Below are 24,658 nucleotides of genomic sequence, written 5' to 3' on the forward strand. Positions count from 1 at the left end.
GAGTCGTTCACCTACTGTAATACTGAGAATAAAATGCACACCATCCAAATACCGGTAGTAGGCTCTGTGTCTATAATATTCAAGTCAATGATCTCCCAAGCAACCCGCAGCAGAAGTTGGATTCATGCATGTTGTACGAAAAGTGCTGTGGAAAATGAATGCTATCCAGTAATGCTATCAGATGCGATCAATGGGAGTGAAAAGATGTGGCTTGTTCACAGACTAAATGGTCTGGGTGCCGTCTTCTAGAAACATTGCACCAGTATCGTTGAGTTCGTCATATACTTTTTTTTACAGCTTGTGTTTCTATTCTATCTGTTCGAAACTCCGCCTTTGTACATTCCAGCCCAGCCCAATTTATGACATCATCAGGGGTACCATTTACGACACCGTGAGCAGAAGCAGGGCAGTTGTCATATTTTCCAGCTATTTTCAGGCGATCCTGACCAATTTAACAGGTACGTGTGGGCATGCATGTGTCTAAGTTTATTTATTTTTATATTAACATAGTTGTTGTAGGTTAAGTGCTGAAATGGTAAATGTGTGGATTGCAATCCTGTTTGTCTCTCGTTTCGAAGCTAATGTTTACGTGCCACCTATGGCAACGCGAAATCTTAATATGTTTCTTAGTTCTATTAAATAGTTTTGATATTTCGTTCTTATTTACTAACTTGTACAAATGACTGCGTCGGATTACAGCAACTTCACGTTTCTCTTTCCCCTAACTTCTTCACTCGAATCGTAGCTTATGTTTCGTGCTTTGGATTTGACAGTCTTTGAGGTAGGGACAACATTCGCCAACCATACTTCAGTCGAATGTAAAGAACATTACAGATCCACGTGCCTGTAGGTCTACTGTGGTTGTTGATATTTGCATCCAGATGTTGATTATTATCACATCCATGATCAACACAAGAAATTGCCCTTTTCATGTCAAAACAGTGAAAAGCTATCTACTGTCTACCACCACCACCACCACCATTAGCCTACCACTGTGTTACTACTAGGCTACTACGACCACTACTAATCCTACTAGGCCTACTAAGCTACTGTCACAACCATTGAGAGTAGGCCTAAATAGGTTACAACTACTACCAGAGATTCTGGTCTCTCTGCTACTACTGCAAACCTAGTGGGCCACCTGTAAGAAAGCGCATGAATAGAGCTACTGTGGCAGTAAAACGTATATTGTCAAAAGATGATTGCTCAGTGACATGGACAGTTAAAGGATCTGCTGTCATCCATGGCATGTGCTGATGGATTTGTGTGAGTCATTTCGTGTGAGACCAATGACTGTACTGTAGGCTATAGTCAATAGTCTAGCTGTTTAAGTGTCCAGTTTTGGAGAGTGGAGAGAATGGAAAACATGTGTATATTGTTTTGTTTATTGTTTTTTGGCGTCATGTGTATCAGTGTTGTGTATGTGGTAGCTATGTATGTCCAAGACAAATTTCCTTCGGGACCATTCAAAAGAATCTTGAATCTGTTGTTGGCAATAGGTAGGCTATGGCGCAGCAGTGCGTGTCAAAGGTGGAACTGACGGTGTCCTGTGAGAATCTGCTGGACAGAGATGTCACGTCCAAGTCTGACCCGTTGTGTGTCTTGTTAATGAACTCATCCTCATCGCAGTGGTTCGAGGTAAGACATTCTCAACTTGCAACCTGGACAGGATTGAAAATATCATCATCATCATTATTTATTGTAAACAAACCTAATTCATTGACAATTCACTCTGTAGGTGGGCCGCACTGAGAAAGTACAAAACTGCCTCAACCCAAAGTTCGCCAAGAAATTTCTGTTGGACTACTATTTTGAGGTGGTGCAGAAGATTAAGTTTGGCATTTATGACATTGACAACGCAACGGTGGATCTAAGTGACGACGACTTTCTTGGGGAGTTTGAGTGCACACTTGGCCAGGTATGACATATTTTGAATACAGAAATAGAGACAGACACATCCCTTTTTGTTATATGCCCGTGACTGTGAGTATTCTCATATTCATTTACGTTTTAAGTTGTGAATTCATACATTTTAAAACATATCTATTGATACCTTTCTACAATAACAGCTTTGTGGTTGTGTGTAGACATTTCCTTCCAGTGAATATTATAGTATTAAATTCTTAATCAGGACAATGATAGAGTATGCTCCCTTTTTCTTTTACTTCATACAGTGCCGCATGTTTTTGCCCCCCAACTGATCCATTGAGTGGGGCTCATGCAAGATTTATGGGATTATTCTCTTAACAAATGAAATAATCACTGAGAAACTGCATTTTTGTTCGCTTGGGTCATCCTTGTTTAATGTTTACATACATTTGTTTGGTGATCTGAAAATGCTAAAAAAAAAAAGTGTGTCAAATATGCAAAAAAAAGTAAAATATCAGTAGGGGGGCAAAAAACATACGCATGGCACTGTGTACTGTACACTAATGTCATGATGTATCCGCTGTAAATTGCCCCATTGTGCTGTTACTTCAGTTGCACAACTTTTTAGGAAGTCGCGATCACTAAATGCCAGGACTGACAATATAATGGAACAGCACATGTCCATGTACAGTATAAGGGTCGACCGATATATCGGCCGGCCGATATATCGGGCCGATATTAGCGTTGTTCAGGTGTATCGGCATCGGCCGATACACATGGCCGATACGGCCGATACGCACCCAGCGTCATTTACAAGAGTCTTTCATGCAGATTATGCACAATTTTGTTTATTTATTATTATTTTTATTTTTTTTACACAACTAAAGACTATTAAGAGTCTGTCATGCACATTTTTGTTTATTTATTGTTATTACTATTATTTTACATTTTTTTGTTACTTGTTCTTAACGTCAGTTCAGTCACTTGAAATATTTATTATTTTATGTTATTCAGGTTTTATAAAAGCACCAAGACACTTTATTTTTGTATTACTTGGTTGTTCATTGTTCATTGTTTTTTACTTAAAGTTCTACCTCAATTTGATTATGTTAAATAAATGGCTATTTATTTTTAACTTGAGACCTGGAATATTTGTCATTTTTTAAACTTTTTTTTTTAACCCATATCGGTATCGGAAATCGGGTATCGGAAATCGGGTATCGGCCATGGGCCATGGGGAAAAAAATCGGTATCGGATCGGCCATTAAAAAACCTGTATCGGTCGACCCCTAGTTTTATTAAACATGTGGGTACAGTATATCACGAAAGTGAATACACCCCTCACAGTTTTGCAGATTTTTGAGTATATCTTTTCATAGGAAAGCATTACAGAAATTTCACTTTGACACAATGATTAGTGACCTTTTAACAACATATTTAACCGCTTAGATTTCTTGTTCACTCAGAAAAAAACAAAATACAGCCATTAATGTTTGAACATGTACTCACAAAAGTGAGTACACCCCAGATTAAAATCCGGTAGAGAAGGGGCTGTGTTGGCTTGAATCGTCTCGAATTGAAACAAAATGAAAAGGGATGAAAAGGGAGGTCATCAGTGTGCGTTTCAACCTTTCTTTGCATTGAACTTTTACATTTTGAGTCTGCATCTGGCTTAAATAGATTGGTGTGAGATGTGAATGCAATCCTATGGAGAATATCAGGATCTGCTTCAGTAGTCACAGTGCATGATGACATGCATGTTTCTTTTAGGTGTATTTCAGATTGCCAATGTTGACAACATTCATGCATCCCCAAACCATGTCAGTCCCACTACCATGCTTGGCTATGGAGAGGCTACACCTTTTTTGTAAAACTCACTTGTTTACCACCACACATGCTTGACACCATCTAAAGCAAATTTGTTTATCTTGGTCTCAAGAGAGATGAACAGAGTAAGGATATGGATCACTGGAACCATGTTGTGTGATCTGAAGAGACCAAGATAAACACAACACAGCCCCTTCTCTACCGGATTTTACTTTGGTGTGTACTCACTTTTGTGAGTACATGTTCAAACATTAATGGCTGTATTTTGTTTTTTTCTGAGTGAACAAGAAATTTAAGCAGTTAAATATGTTGTTAAAAGGTCACTAATCATTGTGTCAAAGTGAAATTTCTGTAATGCTTTCCTATGAAAAGATATACTCAAAAATCTGCAAAACTGTGAGGGGTGTATTCACTTTCGTGATATACTGTATGTGGCCTGTGGTAGACGACGAGTGAATGTACGCACATGCCACCTCACTGAGGCCAGGTGCAGGACAAAGGCATATCTATCAACAGAAAAAGTAGGCAATACTGGTGGTAATAAAGGCAATACTGCACAACAGACTGCGTCTGTACATCATCACTGTCTGCCTGTGTCCTTTCAGGTTGTGTCCAGTAGAAAGCTGACCCGTCCATTGGTTCTGAAGAACAAGAAGCCTGCAGGAAAAGGAACCATCACGGTAACGCACTAGAGCATGGCTGTAGTTAACACATTAACACACCCTGAGATCTCTTCGCTGTTAATGTTGGATGTATTATGTGACACTCAATGGATCTAGTTTCAAATTACAGTATTTGTTGTCTATGAGTGAGCACTCTGTTTTCGTTTTAACTTGTTACATAACATATACAGTACAGTACTTCTCAAAGCATTATAATACTATGCAACACAAGGCACACTGGTCCCCCGTTGTCAAACTTTCCCAAATACGTTATTCCATTAGAAGTGTATTAAAAATAGTTGCTCATTCTGACTCCCCTTGCCCGTCTGCCAATGCTCTGGAAAAAAAAAGAGACTGGACCAACTGGATATTCTTGCTGCAATATCATTTGCATTGGTTTTTCCACTGACATCATTTAATGCACGTTTTACGGCTGGACACTTTTTTTAACCTCCTCACTCGTTCAGTGGGACTGTGAAGCTACATATTACTGCTAAGGACTTAATATAGTGACTAGAAGCTCCTTTTCAACTCGGAAACAGCAGCAGAGACAATCCAAATGTACCATACATATTTGTCAAATGCTCATTCTTTGTAAAGCAACTGATTTTTATGTCTCCCTTCAGATTTCTGCTGAAGAGATCAAGGATAACAGAGTGGTGAACTTTGAGGCAGAAGCCAGGAAACTTGACAACAAGGTTAGCGGAACAGCTCTCTGAAATTTCTTGTTCTCTGTCATGCTGGTTGGATATCACTGAAGGGAAGTTTTGAACATTTTACAGCTCACCTGTTTAATCATTTACAGAGGGTGGAAGAAGGGAAGGATATGGGTGGTTGTCTTTTTCCATAGGCTTTGAACATGTCCATCTCTACCAACTTGCTTAGCAACTTGCCAAGCAGTTTGACCTGATTTTTTAATATTTGTTTTGAATCGTCTTTGTCTTTGATTGTGATAATGTGTTGCCAGTTTGTGTCATGCTAACTAATGTTAGTCTGTTTGTGAGTAACCTTAATTAGCGGATCAAGTTACGTTATTCACAGTTGTCGTTTTCCTTCAAAATGGAAGATCATATTCCTTTCTTCCTCCTAAGGTTCCTTTATACTGTTTATTACACTATTATATTACACTGTTATATAGGATTTCTTCGGAAAGTCAGATCCTTACTTGGAGTTCTACAGACAAATGGACTCGGGATGGCAGCTTGCTCACCGGACAGAGGTACTCTCTCTCTCTCTCTCTCTCTCTCTCTCTCTCTCTCTCTCTCTCTCTCTCTCTCTCTCTCTCTCTCTCTCTCTCTCTCTCTGTCTCCTAAGCTACACTTTATAGCACCGCTGGGGAGAGTAGTGCCATGACACCTGCCATGTGAAAACAAACAAATCATGCCGTATACATGGCAGTTTGCGATCTTTGAACTTCACAATCTGTCAAGACCATCCTTTTACCCACCAGGAGTCTGCTCTCATTTAAGTAACCCGTTTAACGTGCATTGTACTACCCAGTACAAATTAGGTTCTGGTTGTATATGACTTATAGTTATAAACCATAAGGTCTATAACAAAGGGCCCTGGACAAAGAGGTCAGTTTTCTGGCGCCCAGGAAGAAGGAGCTGCCCAGAATTTGGTTCCCATGATGATCTTGTATGTATTGAGGAGAGCAGACCTTCCAGAAGAGTTTTGTCCCGGTGTCATCTCGATATAGCCTATCCATTGCTCTGCTCTGCACACTGCTTCCGGATTAGTGGTTAGGGAAGGGGTAAGGACTATGTTAATAGCCCACTGGTAATTGTGTTTGGCAAAGCAACACTTATCGACAGAACCCTGGGCCTGGCCAGCAAGGCTGACAGTAGTGGGCCTGTTATGAGCATCTGTTAAGCAATGTGTTTAGCACAACAAGTGTCAGCTACATCAGCTGTACTGGTGAGAGATGCTGATGCTGCTCGCAGGCCAGGCGAGGAGGAAGTCAGTCAGCTAATTTCATGAGGACGGAAGTCTGTTGTATGGAGGGCTGTTGCAGGCGATAGCCTCTTTCATCGTTTTGTTTCCCATCAATCAAAAAACCTGAAACTGTTGCAAAAGTGCATATCAAAATGTGTTACCAAATTGTTTGTTGAACTATCATGTAGCAACACTTAGTCACATGAATAAAAGAATTAACATTTTTTTATTCTTTTGACAAATATCTTTATTATTTTTTCCTTTTAATTAGCAAACAACCACATACAAAAACAGAATAGAAACAAAATAAAAAGAGCACAAGAAGGCACGTTGACAGATGTAATCTTCAAGCATAACAGTATGTAGATACAAAATCTTGAGATTAACAATGTGAAGACAGTAAAAAAAAGTAATAACATAAGCAAAAGAAAAAAAGAAAATGGGTTATACAATTTCAGACAAACCCCCTCTCTCCAAAAACTCCATTAAGGAATCCCAGATCTTAATAAATGTGTTATATTTCCCCTTGATGACGGATGTCAACTTCTCCATGGCTATACAGTGTGAAAGTCCTTTAGTCCACATTTGCTTACTTGGCCTATACATAGATCTCCATGAAAGAGCTATTTTGTGTTTTGCTTCAAGTATACAGTATATGACCATTGATTTCTCATACTTACTGAGGGTACAATTTTCTGGGAAAAGTCCCAGTATACAAAGCTTAGGACCAGTGCTTAATTTGAGGGGGAGCAAGGGGGAGCTAGCTCCGGAACCTCAGACGAGAGCTCCGGAAGCTTGGATGGAACCTCATGGAAAGACATCACAGACCCTCCCCTCGGGGGGGAGCCACCCATCCTCTGTGCTCCGGGACCTCCCGCTTCACAAATTAAGCACTGCGTAGGACACAATGGAAGATGTGTATCAGTTATCTTAGACAAAGTCTCAATTATCTCCTTCCAAAATTCTTGGATAATGGAACATTCCCAAAGACAATGAAATAGAGTCCCTTTTTGTGTACCACATTTAACACATAGATCAGGTGTGTTAGGATCAATACGATGTTGTATTACTGGAGTAATATATGTTCTCATCAGCCATTTGTACTGAAGTAACTTAAATTGTGTATTTATTGTTTGAACTTGGCTTTGTAAGCATACGTGCTGTCATTCTTCATCAGTTATTTCTTCTTAAAGATCTAGACACCAGGCGTGCCTTTTATCATCTGAGGACTCTAATGATTTTGCAATGATATTGTGATAAAATCTAGGAATGAGTCCAGGTCTGCCACAATAGTTCACAGCTATCATTTCAATTGTGTTCAGGGAGGGCATGTTTTGAGTTTGTTTTATAAAATGTCTAATCTGCAATTATTTGAAAAAATGCTTGCCATCAATGTTAAATCTTTGCTTGACAGTGAAACTTAAAAGAAAGTTGTTGTCATAAAGATCTGATATTTTATTGATACCCTTATTAGACCATATCTTAAAGCCAAGATCATTTGTACGAATTAACAACTTTTAATACATTTTTCGTACTGTCGTGTTTCATGATATTTTCCTTAGTCTAATTGTTAAATTGACTGCAAGGCTTAGGTAGGTAGATAGGCAGGAGTCTTACAGGTTTCCCCCCACATATTGTTCTCGAACATGCCATAAATTCTTTGATAAAAAAACGTTTCAAGTGATTTCCCAGAGTTATCATGCTGTGATGTGATGGGATCACAACTGTGGTTTTAATTACTCAGATATTTATGAATAATCTGTTTCCACAGGTGGTGAAAAATAATCTGAACCCCAGTTGGAGGCCCTTTAAAATCCCCTTAAGGAGTCTGTGTGGGGAAGATATGGACAAACCTATTAAGGTGAGGGTCAACTACACACACTCCTCAGTGGACACACACACACACACACACACACACACACACACACACACACACACACACACACACACACACACACACACACACACACACACACACACACACACACACACACACACACACACACACACACACACACACACACACACACACTGGATCAAGACGGTTTCCAGTTGCATGCAGCTTTGCACTCGATAGGCAATGTATTGTCACTATGCACAACACGACTACTACTGTATGCTCCCACTTTGAAATGCTGTAATGTTGTGTTAAATTGCCCAGCATTATGTCTGTGTCTGCTGTACATGTGTATGTTGTCTCATTGCAAATGCTTGTGTATGGATGTTGTATTGCACGCATTTAGGCTCAGGTGTTAAATGATGAATAACTCATAAGTCAATCAACTTTCAGCTGTAATTTTTCTTGAGCAATACACCCGAAGGTACATGTAAGTTTCTCAACATCAACATTGTCTGTATGTGCGTGGGTGTGTGTGTGTGTGTGTGCTTGTGCACCTGTGGTCTTATTTGCCTATGTGTGCCATCTTTTCTACTGCAATGATCTGTGCATGATGTGTGGAGATACTGTATGTCGGAGTAGGTGTGTGTATGTGTATATGTGTGCGTGCATGGCATGCATGCATGTATGTTTGCTATTGGATGGGCTATATTTATCCAGTGGAACACAAGCAGGAATCATGTGTGGTTATTTCCACAGCCAGTCGGTTAGTGGGTCATATGGACACGGACATCTGCATGCTGTGTGACTGACACTGCTGAGTAAAGGGTGTGCTTGTGGGTGTGAAATGGTAGAGAAGCTTTTTTTTCCTGTAAGTCAGAGGAATTCAATTATATTTCAACGAGGGCCAGTTTTTCAAATTCCTCCCAGTAAAGGGGCCGAACTATACATATGTATTATGGTTGCCGTGGTTGCCGATTGTCAATGAAAAAAATATGGGAGTCTTCATTGAAGTGGAGGGTCTGGGTGTCCTCCCCCAGAAAATGTAGCATTTCTTAGATGTATTTCCTGCATTTTAACGTCCCGTGTCCCATTTCGGCATGATAACGGAGCACATACTTTTATCTCTTAATTCCAAAAAACGATTCTGTATTTGAAGGGGCTTGTGGGGGGCCCAGAACCTTGCTGTCCAAGGGCCGCATCTGGCCCCAGGGCCGCCATTTGAATAGCCCTGCTGTAAGTCATTGTTGGCAGCCCTTTCATGTACATGGGATTACTGGCGATTCTATTCACTGTTGGCTGAAAACGCTTTACTCCATTACTCCATCATAGCTACATTGCTATGACTTAACTGAGAATCTGGAGTATCTGATGAAGAAGACATCGTCATTATCATTTTGGTGACAATAAGGTTACAAAAGTGTTTATATAACAGGGTTCTTAAAGGTTTGTATGAGGAGGACAATTGTGAACCTTCCCGTTCACCCCCCATAGTGATTAGTAAAGTCTCTCTCTCTCTCTCTCTCTCTCTCTCTCTCTCTCTCTCTCTCTCTCTCTCTCTCTCTCTCTCTCTCTCTCTCTCTCTCTCTCTCTCTCTCTCTCTCTCTCATATTCTCCAATTATAGATTTTTAGGGCTGAACATTAAAACCCATCTCTTATTGATTGGACTAGTCAGAAGGATGCACATGTAGTATTAGTCCATAACACAAACATGTATGGTGGAATGCACGGAACACATAGGAAAAGTAGAAGTAGTGGTATGAAAACTAAAGATTAGAAGCCACTTTCTTAATAATTGTTGGTTTGTTTAATGTTTGTATTAATTAATTGTTAAGCCCTCACTTAGTTACTGTAGTCCAATGACAGTGTTTTAAAAGTGTGCTCATGTACCCTCAGCACGGCTCCAGCAGTGCCTAGCAGACTGTTGAAGTGTGTTTGAGTTAGACTAGAGTGTGAGGTGTTGCTGTGTTGACTCTTGGGTTGAGACTTGGGTGAGGTTTTGTGTTTGCCTTGTTTTGGGGAAGTTAATTAATGTTGGACTAACTGCAGAAATAGTAAAAGACTTCTTCTTCCTGTGTTTTCTCTGCTAACGTCCCTCTCTCTCAGGTGGAATGTTACGATTATGACAGTGACGGGTCACATGACTTGATCGGGATATTTGAAACGACTCTTACACGCTTGACAGAGGCTTCGCGTGCATCGCCGGTGAGTGGACTGGAAGAACCTAATACCACTAAATGTCATTCCATCCATATAAAGCTACTGTATTGTACTGCTTCTGTAAAGTAAAGTACTGCTTCCCTTCCTGTGCTTTGCACACTGTGACATTTGACTTTGTGTATTACTGCAATACTAAAATCTCGTTGTGTATAGGTGTATTTCAATGTTTTAATAGTTAATTATAATTAATTATTGAATCGTTTTTGAATAGCATATAATACTATTAGTGTATGACAGTCGTGCATGCTCGCATTTTTGTGCAAAATGGACTTGACACATCACCATGTCACAGAGAGGTTTCATTGGTTGAGTTGGCTTGTGGGTTTTGTGTGTTGCGTTGACAGGCTGAGTTTGAGTGCATAAATTCAAAGAAACTACAGAAGAAGAAGCACTACAAGAACTCTGGCATTGTGGTCATCAAGCACTGTGAGGTAAGGTACTTCCTGTGTTCTCTCTCTCTCTCTCTCTCTCTCTCTCTCTCTCTCTCTCTCTCTCTCTCTCTCTCTCTCTCATTAGTATGTGTGTTAGTACATCTTTACAACTGCAATGTGTCTCGTTCATGTGTGCAGATTACGAAGGAGTACACATTCCTGGATTACATCATGGGAGGATGTCAGATCAACTTCACGGTAAGGATCTTAACATGGGTTCTCTTGTACCTATTTCCAACAAAGAGGACGATGGTTCCAGATTTAGACAGTAAAAGTCCTGCTATTATGCCATTTCTGGCCAATAAGCCACGCCCTCTCAAATGAAGAAGAAAAAAAAATTGTACATATACAGGCCTCTGTATAAGCCACGGCTGTCCACATTGTAACTTTGACTTTATATCTTCAAAGCATTACCTCTCGAGCCAACCCTTTTGACTTTGTGCTTGGCACACGTAATAAACTACACTTTCTCCGCATTGTGGTATAAGGCGCAGGGTTCAAAGCATGAGAAGAAAATAAGCAGGCTATAAGCCAGAATTTATGTTCGATACCTCCAGCCAATAGACTGAACAGCTAATTTCTTCATCAGCTCTTTCATCACTGTGTCTTGACATCACAGGCAGAAGAAATATTTATCAAATTGTGACGTTTTTAATCCATCATGTCTGCTTCTGACAGGTTATCGACTGTGGAATCACTGACTCTTCCTCTCCTGTTGTGTCTGTCTGTGTAGGTGGGTGTGGACTTCACAGGGTCTAACGGTGACCCTCGCTCTCCTGATTCGCTGCACTACATCAGTCCCAACGGGGTCAACGAGTACCTCAGTGCCATCTGGTCTGTCGGCCAAGTCATCCAGGACTACGACAGGTGACTAAACTACCACATGAACATAACTCACCGCAACACAACCCACAACTGTATGTCGTTGTATCCATTGTGAAATATGAGTCCACTGGTTTGATTGCCCATAGTACCTCAGTGCCATCTTGTCTGTCGGCCAAGTCATCCAGGACTATGACAGGTGACTGCCCACAACCTCCATGACATGCAATCACTCTCCATACGTTCTACAGTTATGCATCAAAAACTGCCAGTTTATCCATAAATTAGAAAGAATAAATTCAGACAACATTTTGTGAACAATTTTAAAAGCATTTAGATTTTGTTGACAGGTCAGTCTTTGGTTTACTTTATGTTACTGCCTCTTTAGTGAAAGACCACTGTGTAAAGTAAAGTATGTTTCGCTGTTTTTAAAAATATGCCAAAGGAAGACTAGTATGGACAATGTTGCTCATTACGATTCCAACTCCTCTTCCCACAGTGATAAATTGTTTCCTGCATTCGGATTTGGAGCCCAAATTCCACCTAACTGGCAGGTACAGTCTCTTTCTCCACCTTCAGTATTTCTGAATGCCTGTCTCTCTTTCTCCCTTTCCTATTCTTATTCTCACATCCTCGGAATCTCTCTCTCTCTCTCTCTCTCTCTCTCTCTCTCTCTCTCTCTCTCTCTCTCTCTCTCTCTCTCTCTCTCTCTCTCTCTCTCTCTCTCTCGCACTACATGTTCATCATGTATTTTTCTGTCCCCATAGGTTTCCCATGAGTTCCCTCTGAACTTCAACACCACCAGCCCCTACTGTCAGGGTGAGTTACAATCGGCTGTCCCTCTCTCTGTGATCTGTTTTCAACATCCATGTCGCTATACTCCTAATCTGGATGACATGTAGTAATCTTAATCTGGATGACTCACTAATCTGGATGACATGACTGTGGTTCAGATTTTCAGATGAGATCAAGCTTTTCTGCCTTGCTCATCTGAATTCATGCATCACATACAGTAGGAAGTAAAAAATGCTGTGTTAATTTAACTTCTAGAGTGTATTTGGTACACTCTCTAATTGTTAAATCAACACCACACTTATGACTATGTAGTCCAAGCCCTATGGACCTGCTCATAGTCTATACTCCATGCTAGTATAGTATTTCATCTGCTTGTGTTAATTATTTGGCTGTAATATTTGGTGTACCTTTACCCTGTGTTGACCCCCTCTGAGCCACATACCAGAAATGATTCATGTGGTTCGTGACAAATCCATGTGGGAATGGGGTGGATGAAGAAAAATATTTACCGCTAGTTGGTTTGTAATCTGTTCGGGGAATTACACAATAGTTAAATCTTTCTTTTGAGATATAGAGGCAACATTAAGTCAAGTGTTTCACCACCAAGCCTGGTTTGCCAATACAGTGTGTGTGGGTGTGTGTGTGTGTGTGTGTGTGTGTGTGTGTGTGTGTGTGTGTGTGTGTGTGTGTGTGTGTGTGTGTGTGTGTGTGTGTGTTGTCTGTCTGTCTGTCTGTCTGTCTGTCTGTCTGTCTGTCTGTCTGCTAGGCATTGAAGGAGTAATCGAGGCGTACAGAGTATGTCTTCCTCAAGTGCGTCTTTATGGTCCCACAAACTTCTCCCCGATCATCAACCACGTGGCGAGGTTTGCCTACGATGCTGCCAGCCAGAAATCAGCATCGGTAAGAGCCAAGCTTAATAACCCTTTAGTGCACATGGGATCGCTGGCGATGCGACTCACTGCATGCCGAGAAAACTGAATAAAAACATTGCTATGACATTACCCAGAGCCTTAAGTAACAGATTAAGACATAGCCATTTTGTTTACAACAAGCTTATTATAGATGTTCTGCATGAAAACGTTAATGTTCTCCAGTGCAAGGACAACATGACCCCCATGACACTTCATGCTCCTCCATTCCCTATTTTGTCGTGTCCACTTTGTATTCACATGCAATTTGTAGTGGAATGCAATTGGTTCACCATTGCCAACCGAACTATTTTAGTGTTTTTGTAACCATTTGTACTGTTGAATTGCTTAAAGAAGGTCAATAGACTGAAACGTTGCTATTAAAACACTGCAAATGTGGACAGTGTGCGGGAGCTTTTTTGTGTCTGAAAGAAAGCTGAAAGCCCATTGGGAAACTCCAACTCCCATTGTCATTGTGACACAGCACTCCACAGCACACAAGTGAACACTGCACACAACGAAATTGCATTTATGCCTCACCCGTGCAAGGGGGCAGCCCTCAGTGGCGCCCCATGGGGAGCAGTGCGGTGGGACGGTACCATGCTCAGGGTACCTCAGTCATGGAGGAGGATGGGGGAGAGCACTGGTTGATTACTCCCCCCACCAACCTGGCGGGTCGGGAGTCGAACCGGCAACCTCTGGGATGCAAGTCTGACGCCCTAACCGCTCACCCATGACTGCCCTACAGTGTCTGGTCACATGCAACGCAAGAAACTTCATAAGTCATGTTGATCGGTCCATTGGTCACAAACCGGTTTGCATTTGATCTGCTAATCTTGTTCTTAAACACACATTAGCTGTTTAAGCTCAATCCTGTGGCATTTGCTGTTGGCTTCTTATGTTTTTTTGCTGTCTCGCAATGTACTATCTTTCTCACTTTTTGTCTCTGTCTTTCTTACTTACTTTTCTTTTTCTTTTCCTTTCTTTTCTTTTCTTTTCTTTTCTTTATTTCTGTTTCTCTACCACCGTCTCTTTCTTTTTTCTTTCTATTCTTCATTCTCTCTCTCTTTCTCTCTCTCTCTCTCTGTCCCCACAGCAATACTACGTGCTGCTCATCATCACAGATGGCGTGATCACAGATCTGGACCAGACCCGGTCGGCCATCGTGAACGCCTCGCGTCTGCCCATGTCCATCATCATCGTGGGGGTGGGCGGGGCCGACTTCAGCGCCATGGAGTTCCTAGACGGAGATGACGGCCGCTTGCGCGCCCCCAGCGGAGAGACGGCTGCCCGCGACATTGTACAGTTTGTGCCTTTCAGAAACTTCCAGAATGTGAGTTGTCATTCTCCCCCGGCCCGAACGGTTCTTCCGCCGTCTACCGCATCTTGCTTACTTGCAGTGATGGGCAACCTGGTTTTACCGGTACAATCCAACCAGGTGACCATTCAACCAACTCCGTTTAATTGTATGGCTGAATGATCACCTGGTTGAATCGGACAAGCAAAACCAGGTCATGCTGGATTGTAACTAATAAATCCAGGTTGCTTACTTGGGAATGAAATCAGGGATGACTCTGTCCTTCTAACGTACACAGAAAGACATACACATATGCACATATGCCAGAGTTGTATGAAGTAGAAATAGAAGTAAATGTAGCAAGAAAAACACTCATGAGGTGCAGTGGAATACTGGTGTGAGAAAGAACGTACCGGTGTTGTACTTACATTGTCAATTTACAGCTACTTCTACTTCATTCACCACACGCACAGGCACACACACGATGCATTTGAGGAGACTTGAGGCTTCATTCTGCTTTTGCACATCTTTCCTCTCTGCTGCTTACGTGTATTTTGTGTTGGTTTGGTTGTAGCTACCTGACTGCAAATGGGTCATTCCACGCCAAATCAACAAGAGCCCGCACACTTAGGTCTCAAAAAATTCTGAAAATATTACCAAGTGTACCCATGGTACTTAAGAGAAACACTGTAAATTTATTTGAATGTAAGATGTATATTCTCCATGTTACAGCCAATTTTACTGGGGGAGGGGGGTGCCCATTTTGTTCACACTCTTTTTTTTGTCAAAGTTCACAAGCCCGTAGCTCAATAACTAAACCATGTAGGAAGTTCAAATTTGGCATGCTGGTACATAGATAGGAATAGTTTGTTGCAAAACTGTCAGTTTTGGTCTGTATGATCCTGCATCGTCATGGCATTCCCTCAAAGATGATACAAATTGTACTGGAGTATTTGGCTGTGCTCTGTTTAGGCCTTCAGAAGACATATTTGTGCCCAACATAGCCTCTTGATTTTTTTCCCTTGTAGAGACAAGTAGGAACACTCTCATAAAAATCTATAAATAGAAAGGAAACCCCATTAGTGTTTGACCAGAAGACCTCACAAGTCTGACAAATCATTTTGGGTGTCATTTTCAGAGCTCCAGAACCCCTTGTGGGATTGTCCACAGATTTTTATTTTATTTTTTTCTTCATTCTCCATTAATTCTTCTTTTTAAAAATGCAAATGAGACTTGTCTTATGTGATGTTTTCTTTTGTAATTTCCAACCTGAACATGGGCAACATGCACATTGAGGGCAATATGTTTTCTATGCGTTTCTTCCGCTGCCATCTGCTGGTCAAAAAAAGTAACAACATGACTCCTTGTGCCTGACCTACTGTCTCTTTTGGTGTACGAACCTGCTCCCACATTGAACGCTCCTGAAATAATTTAAATTGAAAGGGATACCTGCACCCCTGCACAGGGACTCTCGGGTGATCATGTCTGTGCAAAATTTGCATTTGATTATTTAGCCTTTACATTAAATGTTATCGAAATCATGTTGCTCTCTTTTTGCATTTTGCCCATGTATAGGGTGGAAATTACAAAAGAAAACATCACATAAGACAAGTCTCATTGGCATTTTTAAAAAGAAGACTTCATGGAGAATGAAGAAAAATATAAAATAAAAATCTGTGGACAATCCCACAAGGTGTTCTGGTGCTCTGAAAATGACACCCAAAATGATTTGTCAGACTTGTGAGGTCTTCTGGTCAAACACTGATGGGGTTTCCTTTCTATTTATAGATTTTTATGGGAGTGTTTCTACTTGTATCTACAAGGGGAAAAAATCATGAGGCTATGTTGGGCACAAATATGTCTTCTGAAGGCCTAAACAGAGCACAGCCAAAAACTCCAGTACAATTTGTATCATCTTTGAGGGAATGCCATGACGATGCAGGATCATACAGACCAAAACTGACAGTTTTGCAACAAACTATTCCTATCTATGTACCAGCATGCCAAATTTGAGCTTCCTACTAGGTTTAGTTCTTGAGCTACGGGCTTGTGAACTTTGACAAAAAAAAGAGTGTGAACAAAATTGGCGCCCCCCTCCCCCAGTGAAATTGGCTGTAACATGGAGAGTATACATCTTACATTCAAATAAAGTAACAGTGTTTCTCTTAAGTACCATGGGTACACTCAGTAATATTTTCAGAATTTTTTGAGACCTAAGTGTGCGGGCTCTTGTTGATTTGGCGTGGAATGACCCAAATGTCATTTTGCTGCCAAAATGCTTACACCACCAATCAGGCTTGTTAACAGTTGGAGAATTACAAAGTGGTGCCAACTATTACATAAGTTTACTGTACATTGGATGCTAATCTGCAGTGTTGGTTGGACTGTTTGGTTGAGTCTTCGGTGATGTTGACTGTTGGAACTTTCAATTGGATAAAATGCAAGTACCATAAGTAGACTGGCTATGTCAAGATACTACATGTACATTATGGATGTTAGCACAGGCTGTAGTGGTTGCAGTGCCTCTTGTCAAGAAATGTTGAAAAGAGCTACCGTCTAAAAGAACGGATTGCTGGTTTTATTCTGCAACCTCTGTTTTTAAAGTGCCTGTTTTGACATGAGTTGGACCTTATTGGACAGTTTTGGTCGGTACTATAATTGCTGGTCAGTGACACTTAAAATAATGTAGGTTTGGGGTGATGGTGAGAAGTTTTTGGCATTTTTTTTAATCAGTTATAACTTCGCCTTATAACGGTACAATTAATCATATTATTACTGTTCTAGCCATTTTGGGTCTGATGTTCCAACAGTCGGCTTAATTATTGAATTGTCTGAAATGGTTGTTTGATTTTGTGGTGAGATCAGTGTTGGCTATTCACAGGTTTGCTATTGTATTTTATATGTAGGCGCTTGCAGCTAACTAAATATGACATATCGTCCTGCAATAGCTAACAGGCGTATCGATCTATCTACTCCAAAGCCAATTGATGGCGCTAGTGAGCGTGCTCCTCCTGAGCTCTCTCTGTGTCTCATTCTCCTTGCAGGCTTCCAAGGAGGCCTTAGCCCAGAGTGTGTTGGCTGAGTTACCAGGACAGGTGTCCGCCTTCTTCAAAATGGTTAACCTGAAGCCTGTCCATGACCCTGATGCTGCATAGACACACGTAGGGCTTACTCCTTCTCTTTCCCTGATCATCCCCCAGTTTGTTTCATAACCTTCATAACCTTCATCCTACCTTGCCTGGCTTTGCTGTTTCATTATCCCTGATCCTCTAAAAAAAAAAGAGAGAGAGTGAGTTGTGGGCAACAGGACTGGAAATTTCGTATTTGGCGTACAGGTTCACTCTAACAAGATCAATAACTTCTGATTCCTGCATCAGAGTTATAACTGAAGTTGTCTCTTACTGAAGAGACTAAACATTTTTCGATCTCCAGAAAGAAGTTGCGTTGCCTACAATTTAACTACTTTGACCTCAGATGATCTGGATGAATGAGAAATCAGACATTTTCTCAATCATCCCCTGGGCGCATGTCTAAATGACATGACCCTGGCATCTTAACATTTCATGTTCATCCATGCTGCTTTATAGGAACCAGTCAATGCAACAAGTAGACTGTTGAAAAAGAATGCAATAAGAGTTTATTGTGATTATAAAATGTATCAGAGTAGCTACTACAGCCCAACCCTCTGCAACCACCTGCATCATAGCGAGATGAATCGCTTTTGTGCAATGTTTTTTTTTTACCCCTCAGCATTATTTTATTTCATAGATGGCATTAGCTTGAACACTGTAATATGCTAACGTCCTGAGAGGCCAATTTCCCTGTCCTGGATGGAGTTCTGCTCGCCAGATACTTCGGATGTAACCCCTTTAACCCTTTGCACAATTACTATAACTTGGTTTAGTCCGGTTATGTGATATTTGATACGTCAGTTGATTATGACCGAAGCAGCCAGTGTGATCTGGTGCAAATGTGAACTGCACATGCTCACATTAGTAATACTGATGGACTTGGGTCATCTAATAATGCTGTGTTAATTCAACACTTAAATGCCATTTTTTGCAATTGCAATTTTGTTGCCATCACCCATAGTACTTTTGTGTAGTTTGCAGCCCTCCTGGAAAAATTGCTTTGTGCAATATCCACAAAACGCCAACAAGAGTCACCAGGGCGCTGTTTTGCAGGCGCTACATCAGTCATGTTTTTATATGTCCATTGGGATACAATAGTGCTAATTCCATTGCAGTCCCACCATGTCAAAGGTTTAAACATACAAGAAAAATGTAAGCTAATAAACACAAGTGACGTCATGGCATACAGTAGATGACGTCACTCAGGGTTTTTTTTGTTTTGGAAAGCCTGCATGTTTAAAACTTTGAAATGGAACTGGAACTGTACTTAACATCATAATTAAGGCCCAATGGCAAAAGTGGTGCTTTCCTTCAAAGAGCACTCTGGGACCAAATACAATCTTTAAGTCGGAACCCAACCACAGGCGAGAGTCAGGTTAGGGTAGAATTGGGCAAAAAGGAGAAAATGGCAGGCATGCCAGGCAATGTCTGTTCCTACTTGTTGCTCACCTCAGTACCTTCATATACATAGACATTTTTTGGTGTCCCCCATCGGTGACGTATGTTGCTTTGAACAAATTTGCTCGCTTGTGTGTATTTTCAGCGTGAGGCTAAAATCACATGAGCCGCATCGCTAACCATCCTCAATGCTCCACATACTACTAACCCGCGAGTTTTTGTGTTTCTCTCTGCAGCCCTCGGGTGCTCTGCTCTGTCAACAGTTCTTTTTGTGGACACGCATGGGGTGGCTAGAGTGTGTCTCTGTGTTTACACTGGGTCATTGTCTATCTGTCCATGTCTTTTACATGTCCATGTCCATGTAGCCTTTTCTGCACCTTCTACAAATTTTCATTGATTCATCTTGTTTGCATGCATGTTATGAGGTGGTGTTTGTTTTATTACTTGTATGCCAATACATGGGTTTTGGGAAGTATGGTAGTGGAGAAATCCCCCCTAATGCTGTTGGTTAATCATTTTCTGTTTTGTCTCACTCATCCTCTCTGTCTCTCTCTCTGTGCTTCTTTCGGCCTCTCTCTGTGTATTTCTGTCTGTCTGTCTGTCTGTCTGTCTGTCTGTCTGTCTGTCTGTCTCTCTCTCTCTCTCTCTCTCTCTCTCTCTCTCTCTCTCTCTGTCTCTCTCTGTCTCCTGCAGTCTCCTAAGGAGGCGTTGGCCCAGAGTGTTCTGGCTGAGGTTCCTGGTCAGCTGGTCTCCTACTTCAACATGACCAAGCTCCCTCCGCCCTCCCAGCCCGCCCCTCCAGCCCAGGAATGAACTTCTCAACAGCCAATTAAAACGCCACATGCAGAGACCACGTCCATTGTGAGCTGTCAGTCAAACTGTTCTCCTCTCCAAGCCTCTGCAGCCTCTGCACACACACACACACACACACACACACACACACACACACACACACACACACACACACACACACACACACACACACACACACACACACACACACACACACTCACACACACACACACACACACATCCCCTTCATATAGCCCAAATGTTAGGGGAAAGCTAGGATGAATGAAATGCCTACCTAGAGTCCCTTACAAGACTGTAATTTGTCCTCAAATACTGTTGTTGGCTCCTATAGAAGTTTTCCAAATTCTCAGGCACAATATGAGCAACTCCCCAAGTGCCAATATGTTTAACAGTATTATTATGTTGATTATACAATATGCTTAAGCTATATTCCTAGGACGCTATACATTGACATGCCATTAGCAGGCGTTTTGGCAGATGAACGTGTGTGTGTAAAATTGACGTCAGAAAAGAAACAGCAGCGTTTTCTTCATCACATGTCCACTTCATCCTGGCTCTCCTCAGTACAAACAAATGGAACACAGCCTTAATGCATCACTGTCATCCTCTGAGCTACTTGGACTGTTATTCTTCTAGCTGGGTTATTAAAACTGGAGGTGCTAATTTCTCTTGTAGGGAAAAGACTGCACTAAAACACACACACACACACACACACACACACACACACACACACACACACACACACACACACACACACACACACACACACACACACACACACACACACACACACACACACACAAGCACACACACACACTCTCTCTCTCTTTGGCTTCTTGTGTAAATAGCAATCGCATTTGTATAGTAAATTGTCATAGATAACTGCAAACAGGAAGACCTCAATGTTACTTCAAGTGCTTTAGCATGTGCATAACGCTAACTCTCAGGCTTACTTACGTACCTACCAAAGTTTCCCGAAATTCCTATGAGCACAAGAAGCAAACATCCCCTAAAGTATAGAGTTGGGCAAAAGTTGTTTGAGTTTACAGAGTTTTTAAAAAATGTTTGTGGACCTGGTTCATTGAAAGTTGGAGTTAGTTGTGCGATTTGGAGACCAAGTAAAAAGCAGGGACTTTATAAGCTGCTATGTCTGTTGATCAGTCCGTTGCAAACTGATTTTCTTCTTGGCGGGTTTGCATGCCAAGTAGGTCTGTTGACCTATGTGGAAAGACCATACCTTGACCAAGATGTAGCCACCTTTTTACACAGACGATCTCATATTCCATCACCTAGTGCTTAGCTAGCATCTTTTATACAATAGTGCGGAATCAGCAGTATGTAACATTTAGCCTGCTGGCTGAAGTTCATCTTTCGCATGGCATGCAGGTAGGCTATGGCATGGCATGCTGCACCACTCTGTTACAAAGCAGATACGGGCGAGATAAGAGCGTTGTAAATGAGCTATCTCTGATGTGGAAGTCCTACATGAACATAGAGCAGCAGTGGCTTACAAAATAATAAATGGGATCAAATGAAGTATTTTGTCAGTCATCAGGTTGTAATGGTCAAACATTTCAGTTCTATGTGTTTACTGCTGCCCAGTTGGTCCAATGTTTAGGTCCCGCTTTGCCACCTCATTTCCAGGATTTTTCAGTTCAGGACTATGTCTAGTGATTGACATACATTATGCAACAATCCCCAGTAAACAAAAAGAGTAGAGCTAGTCCTAGACCTAGATTCGAATCTGCTGGAACTTGGTAGCCACCCAGTGGATGGAGAAGGGACACTTTTGATATTTTCAGTGCTGCTGCAATCTTAAGTACAGCATTGATGTAGCAGTATAACAGCACATGCACTTAAAAGTGACCTAATTGTTTGTTTATGATACCCACTCCTCTTGGGAAACAAGTGTACAGTACACAGGTCCAATAACTAGACGATCTCTGTCGAAAAGCCATATCATGTCTGATTAGCCAAGGAGTTCACAATTAAATAGCAAAGTCAATAAATAGTAGTGTGTTTTTGTAATAAAATAGACATCTGTGATGAGAATTGAGACGTTGACCATAGTTGAGAAGATAATGTCATGTAAAGTACTGTCAAGCAAATGAGTTTAAAGAAATATATTACTTTTCAGATAACTTAGCTGCTTACCCTTTTATTAGCACTTTGTCACTCCAGAATTGGGAAACTTTCTCAATCATACAAATGGCCTTGTGTATATATCTTTCAGATGTATTTACTTATATCCTCTCTAGTATCACGCCCTTGTCCTAATGTAATAGATGCCAAAGTTTCATCTCAGTATTAATTTGTTCGTTTTAGTGCTTTTTGCCAATTTAAATGTTATCTCATATTTTACTTGTTTCAGCATCGAATTAGTTCTGTATATATTTTATCATACATTCACTTATATTTTGTATGTGTTTTTAGCACGTGTATTGCTGTTTTTTACTAAGAGTATCTGTCAAGCAGAGGGAAAGACATCATAAAACACCTCTCCTTCTCTTCTGTTTACACACACACACACGCACACGTGCGCGCACACACGCGCACACACACACACACACACACACCAGGGCTTGACATTAACCTTTTCACCCACCGGCCACTGTGGCTAGTGGTTTTCCCGAGTCACTAGCCATTCAGGTAATCCACTAGCCACAGATTTTATTAAACATTTTTTTTTATCATAGTAGTGCTGGTCTAACCTCAGAAGATGAGGTGCTAAAGCAAGATGGGTGTATAGCTATCTACATGGAAGCATATCAAGTAAATAGAAAACTGAGTTACTGAGATTATTCTTGAACTTATTCTTGAACAACTAATTGATACACAAGGGGCAAACAACAGAATATAGGCTGCTATGATGCGTATGCCATTCCAAGGAATAAGCGGCCAGCCAAATTGGCTAGTGACACTGAAAGTATTACTAGCCACAGCCAAGTTTTACCAGCATTTGGCCGGTTGGCTGGTGCCAGTGTCAAGCCCTGACACACACACACACACACACACACGTGCGCGTACACACACATGTATACATAGACCCTATGACCAAACATTCACAACAAGTCAGAAATTGAAGAGTCATTGAGAACAGAAGTTACTGCAAAATAGACCCTGTCACAGAAAATGTGACTTATAAAACCATGTGTTATTCAACCATTTTGCTGAAATGCAAAATAGATGGCAATGGTGGTCAAATTCAGGGTCTGTTTTGCTGTTACCAAAGGTGCCACTAGGATAGGAAAAGTTATATTGATTTGAAGAGCCCAGTGTCCCATTGGAGCCTCAGTGAGAACAATATTGATAACATTATTGATAATGTTAATACTAAATAAGAGCCCCAAAATATGATTGATAGGTATGGCACATAAATTCTAGTGGGACCATAGCAGTACTTACAGTAGCTAGGATATGATAGACATCACAAGTCATTGTATTAACCGTATGCATCCTTCTGCGTGCTCTCTCCGTAGTTTACTGACAGGGTCTACAAATGTGTCAACAAATAATTTCAATTAACGTGAAAAAAGGGGCATTACGACTGATCACTTGTAATCTGAAATTTAACAGAAGTCTCATGTACTTGATCTGAATATATGATTCCATTGTGTGAAATGTGTATGTCCCAATTACATTCTGAAATTAACAATTGAAACATCTGCAACATAAGTGTGTGTAACATGAAAGCTGAATAAATGCTGTATGTAATTAGTTACCATTGTTTTTTTGTCAAGTATAATTGTGTATTCTGTTCACACACACACACACACACACACACACACACACACACACACACACACACACACACACACACACACACACACACACACACACACACACACACACACACCTTGTAAACCCATTTTTATGATTATAGCATTGTAGAATAATTAATTCATAAAAGGTACACAGGATTCCCGCGCCAAGCCAGACGTGAATTCCATTACTTTTTCCATGACTTCCCCTGACCATAAAACAGAATTTCCATGACCTTTCCATGCCCAACATATTGATAAGATTAAAGTACAAGTTGGTCCTTGTGCACAATCTTTCAGTTGTCCAGGTGCAGGTGTAAGGCAGGAAAACTTGATCAATGTAAAAAGTTCTTTAAACACAGGCTTTTGCTCTTTCAGTGGTTTTCCCGAGTCACTAGCCATTCAGGTAATCCACTAGCCACAGATTTTATTAAACATTTTTTTTTATCATAGTAGTGCTGGTCTAACCTCAGAAGATGAGGTGCTAAAGCAAGATGGGTGTATAGCTATCTACATGGAAGCATATCAAGTAAATAGAAAACTGAGTTACTGAGATTATTCTTGAACTTATTCTTGAACAACTAATTGATACACAAGGGGCAAACAACAGAATATAGGCTGCTATGATGCGTATGCCATTCCAAGGAATAAGCGGCCAGCCAAATTGGCTAGTGACACTGAAAGTATTACTAGCCACAGCCAAGTTTTACCAGCATTTGGCCGGTTGGCTGGTGCCAGTGTCAAGCCCTGACACACACACACACACATACACACGTGCGCGTACACACACATGTATACATAGACCCTATGACCAAACATTCACAACAAGTCAGAAATTGAAGAGTCATTGAGAACAGAAGTTACTGCAAAATAGACCCTGTCACAGAAAATGTGACTTATAAAACCATGTGTTATTCAACCATTTTGCTGAAATGCAAAATAGATGGCAAT

At 41.0% G+C, this 24,658-nt stretch overlaps 1 protein-coding gene across 2 annotated transcripts; it reads left to right on the forward strand.

Annotated features, from left to right (window-relative positions):
- Nucleotides 1-375: 375 nt before the first annotated feature.
- On the forward strand, nucleotides 376-23,663 carry LOC134455665 (copine-3-like). Of its 2 annotated transcripts, XM_063206881.1 has the most exons (17): nucleotides 376-458; nucleotides 1,500-1,638; nucleotides 1,739-1,918; nucleotides 4,302-4,376; nucleotides 4,985-5,056; nucleotides 5,497-5,577; nucleotides 8,065-8,154; nucleotides 10,238-10,336; nucleotides 10,696-10,782; nucleotides 10,921-10,980; nucleotides 11,516-11,649; nucleotides 12,104-12,158; nucleotides 12,372-12,423; nucleotides 13,166-13,299; nucleotides 14,404-14,640; nucleotides 17,649-17,765; nucleotides 19,827-19,924. In XM_063206881.1, exons 2-16 carry the CDS (start codon nucleotides 1,507-1,509, stop codon nucleotides 17,757-17,759), a joined length of 1,599 nt encoding a protein of 532 aa, XP_063062951.1. In that variant the 5' UTR covers nucleotides 376-458; nucleotides 1,500-1,506; the 3' UTR covers nucleotides 17,760-17,765; nucleotides 19,827-19,924. The 2 variants fall into 2 exon arrangements, with proteins under 2 accessions (XP_063062951.1, XP_063062950.1); XM_063206880.1 differs by lacking the exon at nucleotides 17,649-17,765 and having other exon boundaries at nucleotides 19,827-23,663.
- The last annotated feature ends 995 nt before the right edge of the window (nucleotides 23,664-24,658 follow it).

The sequence above is a fragment of the Engraulis encrasicolus genome, chromosome 9 (assembly GCF_034702125.1).
Source record: "Engraulis encrasicolus isolate BLACKSEA-1 chromosome 9, IST_EnEncr_1.0, whole genome shotgun sequence".
In the NCBI taxonomy this organism is placed as follows: Eukaryota; Metazoa; Chordata; class Actinopteri; order Clupeiformes; family Engraulidae; genus Engraulis; species Engraulis encrasicolus.

Bases quoted from the DNA above. Each gene is read 5' to 3' on its own strand.
- LOC134455665 (XM_063206880.1), top strand. From the start codon at position 1,507: ATGGCGCAGCAGTGCGTGTCAAAGGTGGAACTGACGGTGTCCTGTGAG. The intron at 13,300-14,403 runs GTAAGAGCCAAG...CTGTCCCCACAG, and splicing joins CCAGCCAGAAATCAGCATCG to CAATACTACGTGCTGCTCAT. The intron at 14,641-19,826 runs GTGAGTTGTCAT...TGTCTCCTGCAG, and splicing joins CTTTCAGAAACTTCCAGAAT to TCTCCTAAGGAGGCGTTGGC.